Below are 16406 nucleotides of genomic sequence, written 5' to 3' on the forward strand. Positions count from 1 at the left end.
GTTGTTACATTTGGATTGTGTGTTGCAAAATATCCATCTAAGCACCAAGAACTTCAGGAGAGACCCTTCTTCCCAACTGGAACGAGGGAATGAATAAATAAAGAAGATGGAGGAATCATGAGGTGGAGGCCAGCCCCAAGGGTCAAGCCTTCATTGTGTTGGCAATATTATTCAGTTAGTCAGGATAGTACTGTACAGTTCAGACACTGCAGGTTTCTAATCTGCTTATTTATAATTCAAAAGCTTGCCCATATATTAATGAACCCTTAATGAGCTGTTGAAAATGCCTGAATTAGAGTCAGATTATTAAACTCAAACGGCCCCTGTAATCATACCATTTGAGTGGGCTTTAGGTACTTTTCATATCTGCAGCTTTCTATTGTGAAGAAGATGGGTTTATTCGAAGAAAGCTTTGTAATAATTTTGACCTGCAATTTATTTATTGGCCTCTGAATGCAGCAGTCTATGCAGATGCTCTCGTCTATTATCTGTGGGGGCAGGTGCACAGCATGTAGAAAGACAGCTAATTAGGATTTGCTGAAAGATATGCTAAAACTGTGGTCTTATAACAAAGCCAAGTTCATTGTTAAACAACGTTTTAGTGTCTGTTTATGTGATTTGTCTAAAAATGGTGGAGATACTGAAATGAATGTTGTGGTTATAAGCAGATTAAAATCAGTAGCAAACATGCTTTTTGTTAACCTTATAATGCTCTAATGTCACCAAGGATACTAGATTTTTAAACTTTATACGGACCCATATGTGCATAAGAAGATATTACTGAGCACATTACGTAACAGGAGTGTTAGACGCGGGAGGTAATTGTCCCACTCTGCTTGGACCTGGTGAGGCCTCCACTGGAGTGTGCACTTCTGGGCACCACATGTTAGGAAAGATGTGGACAAACTGGAGAGAGTCTAGAGGAGAGCAACAAAAATGCTAGAGGATATAGACAATCTGACCTATGACGAAAAGTTAAAAACACTGGGCATGTTTAGTTTTGAGAAAGAAGACTGGGGGGAGGCGCTGATAACAGTCTTCAAACATGTTAAGAGCTGTTTTAGAGAGGATGGTATTCTTCATGTCCACTGAGGATCGGACAAGGAGAAAGGGAAAGTTAGGTTTGATATTAGGAAAAACTCTCTAACTCTAGGGGGAGCTCAGCTCTGGAACAGGCGTCCAAGGGAGGTTGTGGAATCCCCATCATTGGAGGTTTTTAAGACCAGGCTGGACAAACACCTGTTGGGGATGGTCTAGGTTTTCTTGGGGACTTGAGTTCTTGAGGTCCCTTCCAGCCCAACAGTTCTGTGATTTTATACAAAGGGAACCTGCAAAGTGCTTTAAAAACGCACCATTCTAGCTGCCATATTAAGGTGAAAGTATTCGCCTTTTGGTCAGTGCACGGCTAGGTTATTACTGTCTGGCTAAGACCTTACACTTCCTGTGCCATTAGTACATCTGTAGTTGTTCTGGAAGTGATGTATTATTGTGTTCTTTCTAGTCTGCTCTGTACCTTAATTCCACCATGCATTGAAAGGTCAGTGAGCTAAACAGTAATAAACTCATAGTTTGATATACTGAGGAATAAAAAAGGGAAACAATAGCCCCAGAGTCTGAGCTTATATGTCAGAAAATACATATATTATCACTGTATTCAAATGGAAAGTAATTTATAAAGGCAGGTGCTAGGTGAGAACAAACGGATGCCCCGTGGATAAAGAAAAGTGTTTTCTCCTTACTAAAGAATCCAGGAAGTGTTCTGGATCTTTCTTATCAGATTCACTTACATATATGATAGGGGAACCGATTGGATGATTTGTAACTCCAGTGTTCCTAAACAGTGTGGTTACACAGAATACAAAGAGTTCCCTGCTTTTTCCCCTTAAAGGAAAACAATCTCCTACTTATTCTGTGCTGATTTGATGCATATAATTCATAAAGTAACTAGGGAGGATTAACACATTTATCCCCACACACAAGGTTAACTCTTGTAGGAGTTAGTTAATTAACTCATGGCTTTGCCATTCACATGAACGATGGAACTCACTCAGTAGCAAAATGAATGCTAGATCGTGGTATGTTACCTCCCTTTCTTTCCCATTTCTTTGTGTGTTGTCAGACATCCACTCTCTGGGCTGTATGTATCTCTGCTTTGGAATTACGCATATTACTTCCCACTAGGAAGAAAACAATTTGCCACTCCCGGTGTTACCTGCGTTATAACAGTATATTAGGACTGTGAGCTGCAGACTCTGGCAGCTTGGTCATTTTCGGTGTCTGCTGCTACATTCCTTCCTCTTGTGTTGGGGAGGGGAAGGGGGGCTCTTTCTTCCATTGACTCCTTTAACCCTCCTTCCAGCTGGTCTGCTTTTGTATTTATTTAAAACCAGGGAGCATTGTCTCCTCTTAGGCATGTTGTTACCAGGAAGCTCAGTAATTGTGTTAGTCTCAGTCTAGAAACACACAGTCATTTTGTGCAGAAATTTTTACTCTTTGGCCCATACTCCAAAGTACAAGGACCAGGAAGCCAGACGAGTGGGGCCCATTTACCTGAGCGGAGAATTTGGTCCCGTGTGTTTAACTGTCGGGAGATGAGTGAAACCACTATTGAAATCTCTGACGGTGAATAAAGACCATTGTAGGCCATAAGACTCTACAGCCGCTGGGGGAAAGTACAGGAAAAGAAACTAACAGGAGACAAAGAACAAAGAAATAACAATAGGAATGGGTATTTAGAAGGAAACAATTGAAAATGTAAACGGGAGAGGGTTAGAAAACCAGAACGCTGTTCAAAAACATTAAAAGCCAGGCTGGAAGGGAGAGAGGGAAAAGACAACAAAAAGGACAATCACCTCAGTAGGGAAAAAATTCTTTGTACAAATCAGAAAGAGAATATCCAAGGAAAATTAGTTTCTCTCTGTTCTTCTTTCCTCTAGTCTCTTTGACCTGTTGCACTTTCTTTTGCTGACAGACACACACATAACAAACCTGCCAAATCTTAATTCTAAGACACTTCCATGAGCTAAGCAGGTGTATTGGCTTGAGCGAGGCTGAGCTGGTAACGTTGATGTCCGTGAACGGGTAAATGCCAGAAGAAAGAGGCAAAGCTGTCTGGACTCCTGTTTCAGAGTTCTTTGACCCACACGGTTCTTGGTGCTAACTTTTGGGCTCAGTCAGTGAGTGGATGATGATAATACATTATATTTTCAAACCTTGTTCAACCTCCGAACAGGCAACAGAAATAATTTAAAATGACAATGAGACATTTTTATTGTCCCAATTAAATTATATGGAATTATATTTTTAAATGAAGGTGACAGGTTTAAAATGTGTGTCTTAGAGTGAAATTAAAGCTGTGCCTTCTTGTGCCTGGCAGGTTGGCCAATGCGGGGTCGTGTCATGCAGTGTGTGGAGTTCAGGACATCAAGGGATCAAATCTGTTTCTAAAAGAGTGTGGGCTGCACGGAGGCTAGCCTAGAAAATAGCATTGCTGGTACTCAGCGGAACACTTGGCAGTTTCTGGATGTTATTGTTATGTCCGCTGCACTTTACACAGAGTGTGCACCACTGTGTGTAACTAAGAACAGGCGCAGACACAGACGGCAGAATCAGAATGCAAACATGCGAGGTGCCAACTTCCTACCCACTGGGATCTTGTCTAACTAGTGTGTGAATACCTGGTTTTAAACAGATTTAAAGAGGTTAATTGGGCTGGGAGATCGCTGGTTGTGTTACATCTTTAATAGAAGTGCTGATTCGAGAAGCAATGGCTCTAGTGATTTTTATACTAGTGTAATTATTTTTAAACTTTGTTTTCAGCATTGTTGATATCATCTTGGCAGAGTGCCTGCATGCCCTGATTAAACCTACAAATTGTCAGCCTTGATCTGTAGCACTCAGATGAGATTGCTGACTGGGCATCACTTTGGATGGTCTAATTTTAAAACAGAAATTAGGTTTAAAGTGTTGTTCCCACCAACATACTGTAATAGTGCCGGCAATTTCAAACCCATGTTTAGCATCTCAGCATCCTGACTGCAGTTAAATGCCTGGGTGGTAAGAGAAGGCATCATTCGTTCTTGTTTATATTTCGTGTTTAAATCTGCATGTGAGCTCCAGAGTGGTGCAGTGTTCTGCATGGCAGGGCTGTGTGCAGGAGGGCATGCTGGGGTCCCATCACCCTCAGCTTTTCGTGAAGAGGCACTTCTGTTATCTTGCCCTCACTTCTATCCCCGCTGCTGCCCTTGTAACGCCTAAACCTTCCACGAGGGGGTTGGATGCACTGCAGGAGCTCGCTGCCCTTTGGAGGGTGGCTCCCCCGCAGGTATATTTGGTTGACACCACTGGGAGTTATAGCACCGATTTACTCTTATGGGAAGTCCCCTGGAGTTCAGTCGAGAATGCTACCCCTTCCGCAGACACTCCAGTTAACCCTTTGGATCCTGTAGCAGGGATAGATTTCTGCCCAGCAAGTCTCAGCAAGAACACCACGAACCTCAGACAAATAAATAACACAAACTTACTCCTACCATATGTTCTTCTATCCGTGTGATATTACTAAATAAGTAGTGCTTAGATTTAGGTATGTTATTGAAAAATAAAGGAAAACATCATGTATGAGTATATTCCTGTCATATTTACAGTAAAGAATTAAAAAAATCTATAGGGTATTTGAAAAGTTCTGTGACAAGTCTCTCATCCTCTGTTAAATTCAGTGGGTTTTCAGAGTAATTTCTATACAGCCCTATTGGTTTTATTTCTGCTAAATTCTATACGACTTTTCCTTAGGGCTGGGGGAGGCTTGGACCTCTTAGGCCATCATGGTGATGGGGACAGAGCCGTTATCCACCCTCACGCCTAGGGATCAATGTCTCTCCCAGCAGAGAATGGTTTTGTAAAATATTACAATGACTGGTCCAGCCCGCCCCCGGGAGTGGGGCTGGCTGCAGGCAGGAGCTCGCCAGGGCATGGGAAATACTCACTGTGGTTTCTCTGTCTGTCTCTCTCTTTTTTACCCAAGGTTTGAGCATCCGAGGAGCCCAGGAGGAAGACCCTCCCGATCCCCAGCTAATGAGACTGGACAATATGCTTCTGGCAGAAGGGGTTTCAGGTCCTGAGAAAGGTGGGGGATCGGCAGCAGCAGCCGCAGCCGCAGCAGCCTCTGGAGGGTCCTCAGATAACTCTATCGAACACTCAGATTACAGAGCCAAATTGACCCAGATCAGACAAATCTATCACACAGAGCTGGAGAAATATGAACAGGTCAGACATCGCTCTCACAGCCCTATGTGGACCTGCTGCCACTTGTCTCTGCACCTCTGCTAACCAGTTCCTGTTTCTCTATAGGGCTTAAAAATTACCTCTCTCTCTCTCTCTGGTTAAAGAGCTGGGCAGTCGAATGAAAGGGCTGATGTTGTGGGCGGAGCTCGGTGGCAATGACCAGGCTGGCTGGCAGGCCTGGTTCTTATCTGTTCTTCCCCACTGTTCTGACTGGGTGCACACTGAAAACATCCTAGAAACTGCTCGGTTAGGGGACTCTGAGGGTGTGTCTACACAGGGATAACAAACCCACAGCTGGCCTGGGTCAGCTGACTCGGGCTCGGGCTGGAGCAAGCTGGGACCCTGCAAGGGGGCAGGGTCCCGGATCTCCGCCTCCAGCCTGAGCCCAAATGTCTGCACAGAGATTTTTAGCTTCTAAGCCTGAGCCCTGTGAGCCTGAGTCAGCTGACCTGGGCCAGCTGCAGCTGTGCCACAGGGCTTTTATCCCTGTTTCGATGTACCCTTAGGAAAAGGGGGAACGTTAAATAGTGCCACTTTGTAAGCCTGTAATGAACCCTAGTAAAATCAGTGCTTCAGTGAGCCAAAATGCACATGCTGGCTGGGAGCCATAGCACTTGGAGAGGTTATCAGATCTCACACGCTAAGTAAGGTCAGGCCTAGGCTAGTACTTGCCTGGGTGATGGTTGAGAAACAGGAAATGGTGTTGGTGAGTTAATAGGTATCAATCTTCCTCGGAGTTGGCAGTGAATCCAAGACTCTAGCATGGTGCTAGGTGGCCCCTGCTGCTGGAGGTGGTGTCTTTCAGAGGTCCTGACCACTTGTGGTTTTGAAGATCTCATGGCATTGTTTGCAAGATTTAGAGCATTAGCTTGAGCGTCCTGGGCAAATATATTCTTCCTCTCTAAATTCTGCCTGAAGTTTCAATTGGGTATGGTAATCTGTATCTTTCTCTCTATAAACTATAGCCATGTAGATGATATAAAGCACTACAGGATTATTCAGGATGAAATACACTATATAAATTTAAGATGATAATTTATTATTCATAATAATAAGAAATATGCAAATTAAGTTGATGGTGAAACCTTTTAAGGTTGACATTTGCTCTCAGTATTTTTACATGATATAAATAATCCTCTGCAGATCCTCAGGGCTGCGGGTTCTTCTCCGGGACCTGGTGACATGCTGTTCTTGTGGGGGAAATCTTTAAAAACCTGCATTCTGCTCTTGTGCAGAGCAGTGTGGCTTCCCTGCCCCCATGCATCCAGCGTGGCAGGGACTGTGCACTGAGACCAGCCTGCAGAGCCACCAGGGAGAGTGATTCTCCTTTGTGTTTCTTTACTGGACAACTTTGAATCTAAGGAGCTGGAAGGGTGGGGGGCAGGAGAAGAAAAGGGAAGAAAACAGACCCCTGGCTGTTGCCAGCCTCAGCCATAATGGCTTCATTTCTCCCTCCAGAGAGGTCCTAGTAAAGCTTATAAACCCTGAACCTAATGAGCTCAACGAACCTAATCAGCTGGTGGTTTCCTGAGCTGAAGGTGGGGAAGTTCTGGGCTCACCCCAGCACATTACTGTGAAGCGTCCCTCTGAACAAAATGAAACCACAACCGAGACCATAAGGCAGTGGTAAAAATCCCACTTGAAAGCACGACAGCAAAGGAAATCACAGCGCTGCTCAGGCGCCTTTCTTTTGCCAGAAGCTGGGGATGGGCGACGGGCTGGATCACTTGAGGATTCCCTGCTCTGTTCACTCTCTCTGGGGCACCTGGCATTGGCCACTGTCGGCAGACAGGAGACTGGGCTGGATGGACCTTTGGTCTGACCCAGTACGGCCGTTCTTATGTTCTTAGCTGCTCTGCTGTGGCTTGGCAAGTTCCCCCAGTCTGCTCTGCTGGGGCTTAGCCATGGGAGGGGACTTGCTTGTCTCCCAGCCGGGGTCCTTGGCTTTAGGATGCTCAGACCTTGCATTTTAACCCCACAGAGGCTCTTGGGCTAGTTTAATTTCCTGTTTTACGAAGGTAATTAACAAAAAAGAAAACACGGAAGAGTTAATGGAGTCTCCCGGAAAGGTATTGACAGTAAGGGCCACGCTCTGGCAGAATCTGTGGCTGACTTGCACGCCAACCGGCTGAAATGCCATGATCTGCCACGTTGGACACTGGTGGGATCTTCAGGTAGGAGCAGCAGGCAACAGGCAGACAGCACAGCTGGTCCTGCTGCTTTGTGTGCGCACTGCCCACTGCCCTGAGCAACCTGACCAGACGAGCCGGCGGGACAGTCCTTGCTCCTTGCAGGTTCTTGCTCCAGAGCCGCACACACGCCTATTCAACATTCTGGATTTCTTTGTCTCTAACAGATTCCTGGAGCCTCCCCGCCGCCAATCAATACGTCTGCAGGGGCAGCCAGAGTCCCTCTTTCCGAGCCTTCTAATAGTCCCCCAGCCTGCCCATCGGCCCCTCTCTTTTCCCCGGGTCTCTCCATGAGGCCCCATCTCTTACAACCAAACAGTCGCTGAAAGGCCCACTAGCTCTGGAAGCCTCTTGGCTTGACACCGATTGCCGCTGAGTTGAGATCATTCAAATCTCACAAGCTCTGGAATCTAAGATGCAGCCAGGCCCCCTCTGAGAGACTCCCGGAGGTCTCGGATCAGCAGCACACGTCTGGGTGTCAGGGAGCAGACAGGAAGCTGGGTGGTGGGGAGGGAGTTGTGTCATGTGGACAGCTGAGGAGGCGTTTGGGGACACGGGTTGGATGCTTTCCCCAGACGGTGCAGTGCAGGCCACGTTCTGCTGGAAATGTGGACAGAACCTTTGTTGCTATGGCTCAAGGCCAGGGCTATTCACACACTGGCCATTAGTCCTATCTGCGGCCAGCAATCCTTCACTATGTCATTACAGTGCCGGAGGACTCAGTGAGTGACTGACAGTGACTTTGCTCAAGGGTCCTTTTCCTCCATAAAGAAACAACCTGTGCAAGTCCCCAAACCCTTCCCCACACTGTGCTGGGCAGCGACGCTCTGACGAATACATCTCTTTATGCTGCGTAGGTAGCGATGCTCATCAAATTAACAAACAGCCGCCCCAGCAGTGAATTAAAGCCCCTTATAAAATCCCAGGGGGAGAGGCTGGAGCTGGATTTGGGGCTGAAATTAATCCCATGGTTGTGCTAATCGCTCGTTCCTGGCAAGTGTTCTTTGGCTGTAATAAGTGTAACGACTGGGGCCAGGAAAGGTGACTAGCTCCATTTACAAAGGTTTCAGCCGAAATGCCACAGCCATCTGTCCAAACCCCAGGAACCAGAGCAGGCTGCACAGGTGCCGCTAGGAGAGAGAGGCAGAGCTGATCCGAAACATGCATCTTTTCCCCCATTGAGCCTGACGCCAGCACTGTCTGCTCTCCAGAAATATGATCGTTTCCCAAGCCTGGCAGCAACCCGTTCGCCTTGAGAACGGGACCGGTCTCCACAGCCGAGAGGCACCCAGGACTGCTTCCCTCTCCTCCCTGGCTGCAAGTTTCGGAAAGGTTGTTACTGTCCTACAGATAAAGAGGAAGCGGACCCACATAGCTCCCACTGCATGGTTCAGGCACAAGGATTGGGCAGGCCTACTCCATGAGAGCGGCTGCTCCAAAAAGGGCTCCGTCCATGTCGCCATTTCTCGCTACCTGCGAACCTTCCGGGTAGGATGACCAGACAGCAAGTATGAAAAATCGGGACAGGGGCTGGGGGTAATAGGAGCCTATATAAGAAAAAGCCCCAAATATCGGGACTGTCCCTATAAAATTGGGACATCTGGTCACCCTACTTCCAGGGGCTCTTTGCACCCAGGAGCAGAGACCAAAGTGCCATTTGTGCAGACATTTCCCAGACAGAGTTTGATTCTGACATGTGTTGCCAGTGAGGGGACTGCACTTAAAAAAAAAAAAAGGAAAGTGTGTCATGCCAGGAGCAGCCCCCCCTTGCCTTGTGGCAGGAGAAATGGTTGAACGCAGGCAGTTCTCTCCATAATTTACAGCCACTATAATAGAGATGACATATTGAAAGCTATCTTCTATAATTACACTGAAATACATTTTTGCTGTAGGCAAAAGTATTGTAAGGGTCCCAAGCCTCCCCGAGCAGCTGGGAACCTGCTTTCCGAGTTCACAGATGTCTTCTGAATTCACCCCAAATCAGGGTGAAGCCTGGACTCCAGACAAGTGCCACCGAGCGTGCTGAGAACTCGCCCGGGTGCAGTGCGGCCTAGTGCAGAATATTGTTTGGGGCATGGCTGTCCAGCCGCTGAACTAAGCCAGTCTCTCTCTTGTCTTTGAGCACTCCGAGAACTCTTGATTAAGCATTAAAGCATGCTGAGGCATTCTCTGCTTCTGTGGGGTTTCTGAGCAGGTTAATGAGGCCAGCCCTTACAACCTGACCTTATTAGTAATGTGCAGGGCACCAAGAGGCCTGAAAAATAGTAGCAAGAAATGGCTCAAGTAGCTTGGATGTTGTAACTAAACGTGAGAGAACAAGACCATGTGGCACATTCGTCTGCTCTTATGCCCACCCCTGGGATTCAGGAGTAACTCCCCAGCAGTTAAATGGTGCACACTAGCGAGAGGGAAATTGGAATCAGGCCCTTTCTGTAGCTCCAAAGCAGCGAGCCTTTCCCAAGCATGGGATGGTTCTCGTCTCCTGAAAGCAGGACGTTCACTGCAGCTTTTAAACAGAACCTTTGTGTGTGTTCAGTCTTCCTGGTTTAAACACACCGATCTCACAGCCGCCCCTTAGCAGCCTCATTCTGAGATGGCCAGATCTGGTGAAGAGAGTGAATTATCTGACCCTTCTGGAGGGCAGTTTAACACCATTTTGGGGCAGAAATATTTTCATGGGGAAAAAATGCCTGAAAATATTTTCACTGCAACCGTTTCCATTCATACAGGGCTTTGGAAAAAACACCCCAAATCCTGTGAATAACGATGCAATTAGGTGGCAAGTGTTGTGCCCGTGACATTTTCTCAGTGCCAAGTATTTTTCAGGGAAACCAGAGCCCCCCTGTTGTCTCAGGAAAAGAGATGCTGCATTTCGGTACATACATTACTTACCAACCTGTGTTATTTACCCGATGAACGAAAGCTTCTTGAATAACAGTCAGATGGGTAAAAATGTTTTTTCTGAAACATCTGTACTATTACTCCTGCTGGGGAGCCAACCGGTGAAACGCAAACGCAGAACCGACCCTTCCAGACTCTTACCAAGAAGTGGATGCTCATTCCCCTGAGGAGCGCCAGTGAAGGCTGAGTCTGCTCATTGCTGGAGATGCTACATGTGGCAGTAAGGGCTCAAATCCAGAGGCCAGGGATGTCAATGTAAAGATTCCCTGGGATCCAGCTCTAAGTGTTTTCTAAGGGCCCAATCCTGCAGTGGGCTGTATGGTGGGACTGTTAGGATCGGGACTTAGTGGCTCTGCATGATCAGTTCTGCCCGGGGTGATGCTGGCAGGTAGTGAACACCACACCTGGGTCAGACATGTGCAAGTGCCCAAGTTTACAAAATATGAACCCATGTCGCTTGGCGCAGAACTAAATTTCTGGTCCAGTTTCCAAGAATCCTTAATTTTCATTAGCAAAACCAACAGAGCCAAGCAGGGCCAGGCACGTGTCTGTGCTCCCAGGTAGTGACCATGTGCCATGTCAGCCCATAGTGGGGACTCATGCCAGAGCTGGAGGAGCAGGACCCAGAACAGTGAGAACCGGGATCTGCGGTTTGTTTCAGGCTGGCAATAGCAACGTGTCTCCCATTCGATCGTGCCGCCTGCTTGTGGGCGGAGCCCTGGCTTGCCAGGCTTGGCCACAAGTGACACTATGTGTATGTGGTTAAACAGGGTTTCCAGGATTAGCTCTTCCACTAGAATCAGACCAGACACGCCTGGCAGCCCTGCAGGCAGGCAGGGAATCCGCTGCTACTGTCTCCCTGCCCTGCCCCAATGGGGAGAGGAGGCTCGCAGCCTGGTCTGCGCAGCAGGAGGAGACACGTCCTTGTCCATCTTCCCTGCAGCCCCGATGAGTGGAAATATTTCATTCCCCTGGGATGTCTCCAGCCCAGTTCACAAGTGGAACAACTGCCAGTGACCCAGAGAGAGGAGAGGAGCAGTTCCCAGTCTCCTTCTCCCTGGCAGCAGGAGGATGCACTGCCCCTCCCAGCCGAGGTACAGGTCTGGCCCCCGTTGGCCAGAGGAGGGGAGCTGGCAAACCACTGGGGACCCTGCTATTTCGTTGTTTCGGGCCATAAAAATAAACCCCAGCGAAGGGAAAATGTGCAAATGAAAAACAAAGCTCAGATTTGCTCAAATATAAAACCCCAAACTGAGGAAGCCTCACTAGAGCCTGGGAATGGAAATGCAGCTCCCTGCTAATTGCCTCCCCTCCCTCGCTCCAGCGGTGCCCGTGGAGCCCGAACGGGGACTGCCGAGCCATTGTCAGGGAGACTCAGCCAGGCCCAAGAGCCGTCACAGCGCTGTGCACCAAGCGAGTCCTGCGCCCCTTGGAGGCAAGGAGCTGAGCCTTGTCACACTGCTGCCTCCAAAGCCGTGCAGCGAGGACGTAAATTAGCCTGTAATTTACTTTCAGTAGTGTAAAGAAAAAAAATCACTTTGCCTGAAGTGTATGCATCTTTCTTAAGGGTGTACCCAGATTTTAATTATCTAAATGTAAATACTTAACGAATTTTACTTAGAGTAATGAGCTAAAGTGCACACTACATAAATGAGATGTTCTAATTAATCATGTATGAACTACTGGTTTAAAGAAAAGCTATGTGAATTCTGCAAATGTTGGGCTATTGCCAAATTGCTAATCAGCATTTGCATTCATAGATGGCTTCACTTAATAAGTTGTGAGACATTCAGCAAATGTTATAGGAAATTATGAGTTTTTAGATGCATAAACTTTTCACTTTTAACTCTTTCCCGCGCGTGGGCTCCTGAAATTCAGATTAGTCATTGAAAATCTAGATGCAAAACAAACCATAAGGTGATTCTTAACCCCAGCTTTTGAATACAAGTGACGCTAACACCACAGTGAGAGTTACATGGTTATCCTGATCAAGACTTTTGCAGTTTCCTCTGCCTGATTTAGTGACTGCTGAGTGTCATTGTCATAGCCCGGTATGTGGGGTACATGAGAGTGAAATCCTTTGGCCATATTTGGCAGTGATTCTAGCTCAACTTTGCTTTTCTACATCTGCCTTGCTTGTATAATCAAAATGCACACCTGCAAAGGCACCTAAAGCCTCTGAGACATCCTCCTTGATTTGAAGGCCTTTCACAGGACCAGACATCCCTTTATTTTTTGCATGCCTAAAAAATGCAGCTCTCAACTGGCACAGTGCTGGGTCCCTGGCTTTCTACGGCCAGGTTAGGACAATGACAGGTTTGTACATGGAATATGCTGGAGTTCCACTCTGGTTCCCTAGGAAGAGATTAGTTCTGTAGTTGTAACTTAGTTCCCTCAAGCAGAGAACAGTGCTGGGTTTTGTTTTTGAACGAGAGGACAGACAGATAAATCAGCATAGTTTGTGACAGCCCCCAGCCTCTGCTTACGGAGCAGCCAGAATGCCAGCACACCAACGGCTCGTTCATAGCAACATCCAGCTCAGGAAGGCTCTGGATGAGGCAGTCTGAGAAGTTTAGATCGCACTATCCTCCTCCCTACTTAATCTGTGGAGGCAGAAGGGAATGCGAATCCAAAGCTTCCAGCACCTTCTCTCGTCAGTGTTTCAGGCCATACTGTGAGGCCAGGGCCCAGAGAGCCCTGCAGCTGTATGGCATATGGCCTCTGTGAAATTATGGCTTTTAAAGGGTTTGCTCTAGGTAAAATCAAAGAGATTTAAATATCATAATCTGCCACAGCTGGTTAAACAGTTACTTGCTGTGTGCGAGTGGTGAAGTGCATTCCTAGAAGGGAAGTCGTGGGATCAGGCGGGCTTCAAAGATACGGGGGGGGGGGGGGGGGGGGGGGGCGAGGGTCCTCACCCACATTTAGGTTATTAACTCTGCTCTGCAACAATGGAGTCCCAGCTACTATTATGCTCATGCCTGTTGCTATTTATATGCTATAACCTGAGCAAACCCTTCTACTTCGGTGCCCGTCTGCCCCTCCTAGAAAAATACACGGACACCGTCTTTGAGATTTATTTCTCTTTACATGTAAAAAGAGCCATAGCGTAGTCATAGCTTATTTACCCCCCTGGCACTGTAAAAAGAAAAGAGACTCAACCTTTCATTCACAAATCTGTGTCTATCCGTTATATTATTGCTGATCAGAGGACGGCTCAGCTCCCTGACAAGGGAAAGACGGGCTATGCGCTAGTGAAGGACCCTGGAGGTCTCTGCCGGATGAGCCCGAGGGGAACCCTGATGGTTAAGAGCAAGGGCGGGGGGCGGGGGAGAGTGGCACGGTATCCCGATCTCCCAAATTAGGAGGGGTCACTCTGTGGCTACCTCGCCTCTTTTCCTGCATGCATTGCCCCCCATTGTGAGGTGGCTGAGGATAGCTACTGCAGGCTCCTCACAATTCATTGCCACCGCAGAGCCTGCCATGCACAACGCCAGCTGGGGTGTGGCATGCACCTGACCCAGGAAATGCTCGGTGGCTTCACACAGCAGTGAGGTCAGTGGTTATGTTCCTGTGTGACAGCACAAAACCATCTCTGAGCTGCTCTGTCCTTCACAGGCGTGTAACGAATTCACCACACACGTGATGAACCTTCTCCGAGAACAGAGTCGGACACGTCCCATTTCTCCCAAGGAGATCGAAAGGATGGTGGGCATCATCCATCGAAAATTCAGCTCCATCCAGATGCAGCTCAAACAAAGCACTTGTGAAGCAGTAATGATTCTGAGATCAAGGTTCCTTGATGCCAGGTACGTGAAAGGATAGTTTTGCTGCTGCTTTCATTCAGGCAGTGTTTACTGACATGCTCCAGGATGTGTTGATTCACCCCGGGCCATGCCTCTGCCCTTGGGAGGCAGCTCACAGTGCTGCTCATCCACTCAATGGCTGCTTCGGGAAGGGGAGGTTCCCTGCAGAAAGCTTGCATGGAAATGCTGTGTCTTTTTAACATGTTTAGTATAAGGGTTAAATACTTCACTTCAATTCATCTGCCAGAACACATCTCAAAGCTGTACAGGACCCAGGTAAGGGCTGTGACGGGCACCCTGGCAGATATTTGAACAGTCCCAGGGTAAGGTAGCCATGGCGCAGGGTGGGTGTTTTAGAAACGTGTCTTGCAAAATATTGAAATCTGGTAACTGAGGAGTTAATTATCTCACAACTCTGCACACAGCCTAAGGCTGAGCCGAGGTTAGGGTCTGTGTCCTTGTTGACTAGATGTGCCTGGTTGATGTTGTTTACAAAGGGCCAGATTCTGCTGGGGTGTCCTTTGGACTCTACCACGCGAAAGGATGACAGGCTCAGGCTCTGAACTGGCACCAGCGAAGCTAGTCAGAACCAGCGTGTAGCAGTCTGGTGGGGTCTCCGGAGTACAGCGCTGCTCCCAGCAGACAGGGCGCTTCTAAAGCTCTCTGGGTCTTTCCCAGGCCTGGGGAACTCTTTCTTTGCTCAGGTTTCAGAGTGGTAGCCATGCTAGTCTGTATCAGGAAAAACAACGAGGAGTCCTTGTGGCACCTGAGAGACTAACCAATTTATTTGGGCATAAGCTTTCGTGGGCTAGAATCCACTTCATCAGATGCATGGAGTGAAAAATACAGGAGCAGGTATAAATACAGGAAAGGATGGGGGTTGCTTTACCAAGTGTGAGGTCAGTCTAACGAGACATTTCAATTGACAGCAGTAATGGTGAGGAAATCCAGGGAGTGCTTGATGGCTGCCCAGCATATGCAAGGGGTAGGACAGTGCATCTGCCTGTCTCTCCATGGAGACATCACCAAGTACTTCAGGGAACAACATCCAGGCGCAGGAGGACAGTGGGTACTTGAGAGAGGGTGAGGCTGGACAGAGGAGCTGAGCAATGCAATGCCTGCTGATCTCGAGTGCCAGCTTTCTCCACACGATGGTGCAACAGCAGAAACAGACAGACTGAAATTACAAGCGGTTTATGGAAACAATTAGGTTTCTTTTGAACCACAGAGCAGGCTGCATTAGTGACCACAGGTGTCATTCCTTCCTGGAGAGCTGCACTAATGCAGATTACAGGAACCTATAGCAATTAGGTTCCCTGAGATGTATGGTATAGGAGAGGAAACTGAGCAAAACCCTCGGAGCCCAAAGTACTGAGCAGAATCCTAGCAATGCCTCCCTGTAGCTAGTACCGTGCACCTTACACCTGAAAGCTGTTAGGAGCTAAACAAGAATGAAATAATTTCACTAATGAGAAGGTCACTGGCAGGTGTGGCAAATTAGGGTAATTACAGACAGTTGGGGAAATGTCTGCAGCCAGGTAAAGCCTGCAGATGCACATTTGAACGTGATTTCTTTACAAGGAAGGAAGGTAAACAAGGCCAAATGAGCGGAAGCCCAGTAATGAGATAAACACAGCTCTGGGGAGAGTCTGCCTGCGCCGGGGCCTGCGGGAGGGAGGAACAGAGCCCTGCAGATGGGACTGAGAGCAGGGGCGTTGACGCTCTACTGCATGCTGGCCTGAGGCACTGGCATTCAGATTGCAAGCAGCCCTGAGGGGAAGGGAACTTTGAAGAAAATATTCAATGGGTCCTTTCCAAAGAGTGTGCTGAGAAAAACCACTACGCTGGGTGCAAGGGGAAGACTGGAGCCAGGCAAATGGTGGGGTTTGGATTCCTCTGTTCCACAGCCCCTCCCCGCACACTGGGAAGGGAGCACAGGGCCTTCTAATCGAGGGGGAAAAGGCCAGTCCAATGTACTGCTCCCCTGCCTAGTCCTGCTCTCAGCTCACCTCGCTCACATTTCCTGGGTAATTGGACAGGCTGGCGCATGCGCCAGGGCAGCACCTTCAGGACAAATCTCTGTCTTTCGAGCCCAGGCACTGGAACAAGGAGACGAGAGCTCTGCTTGAGTATCGCGCCCTGTGCTGCACGCTAGGACTCACTGGTGCCATTCAGACATATCCCATTGTAAGATAACGTGGAGTCAGACCACCCCAGGGAGCACCGTTCT

The 16406-nt window shown here is 48.0% G+C and overlaps 1 protein-coding gene across 1 annotated transcript in view; it reads left to right on the forward strand.

The window, feature by feature from the left end:
• The window catches only part of PBX3 (PBX homeobox 3), a 155098-nt gene that overhangs the window by 119640 nt on the left and 19052 nt on the right, over positions 1–16406 (forward strand). The window contains exons 3-4 of the mRNA XM_026657361.1: positions 5021–5262; positions 13989–14183. Coding sequence (XP_026513146.1) covers positions 5021–5262; positions 13989–14183 — 437 coding nt within the window. The remainder of the gene's footprint in view (positions 1–5020; positions 5263–13988; positions 14184–16406) is intronic.

This window comes from Terrapene carolina, unplaced genomic scaffold (assembly GCF_002925995.2).
Source record: "Terrapene carolina triunguis isolate 2854851 unplaced genomic scaffold, T_m_triunguis-2.0 Scaffold238, whole genome shotgun sequence".
Classification (NCBI taxonomy): domain Eukaryota; kingdom Metazoa; phylum Chordata; order Testudines; family Emydidae; genus Terrapene; species Terrapene triunguis.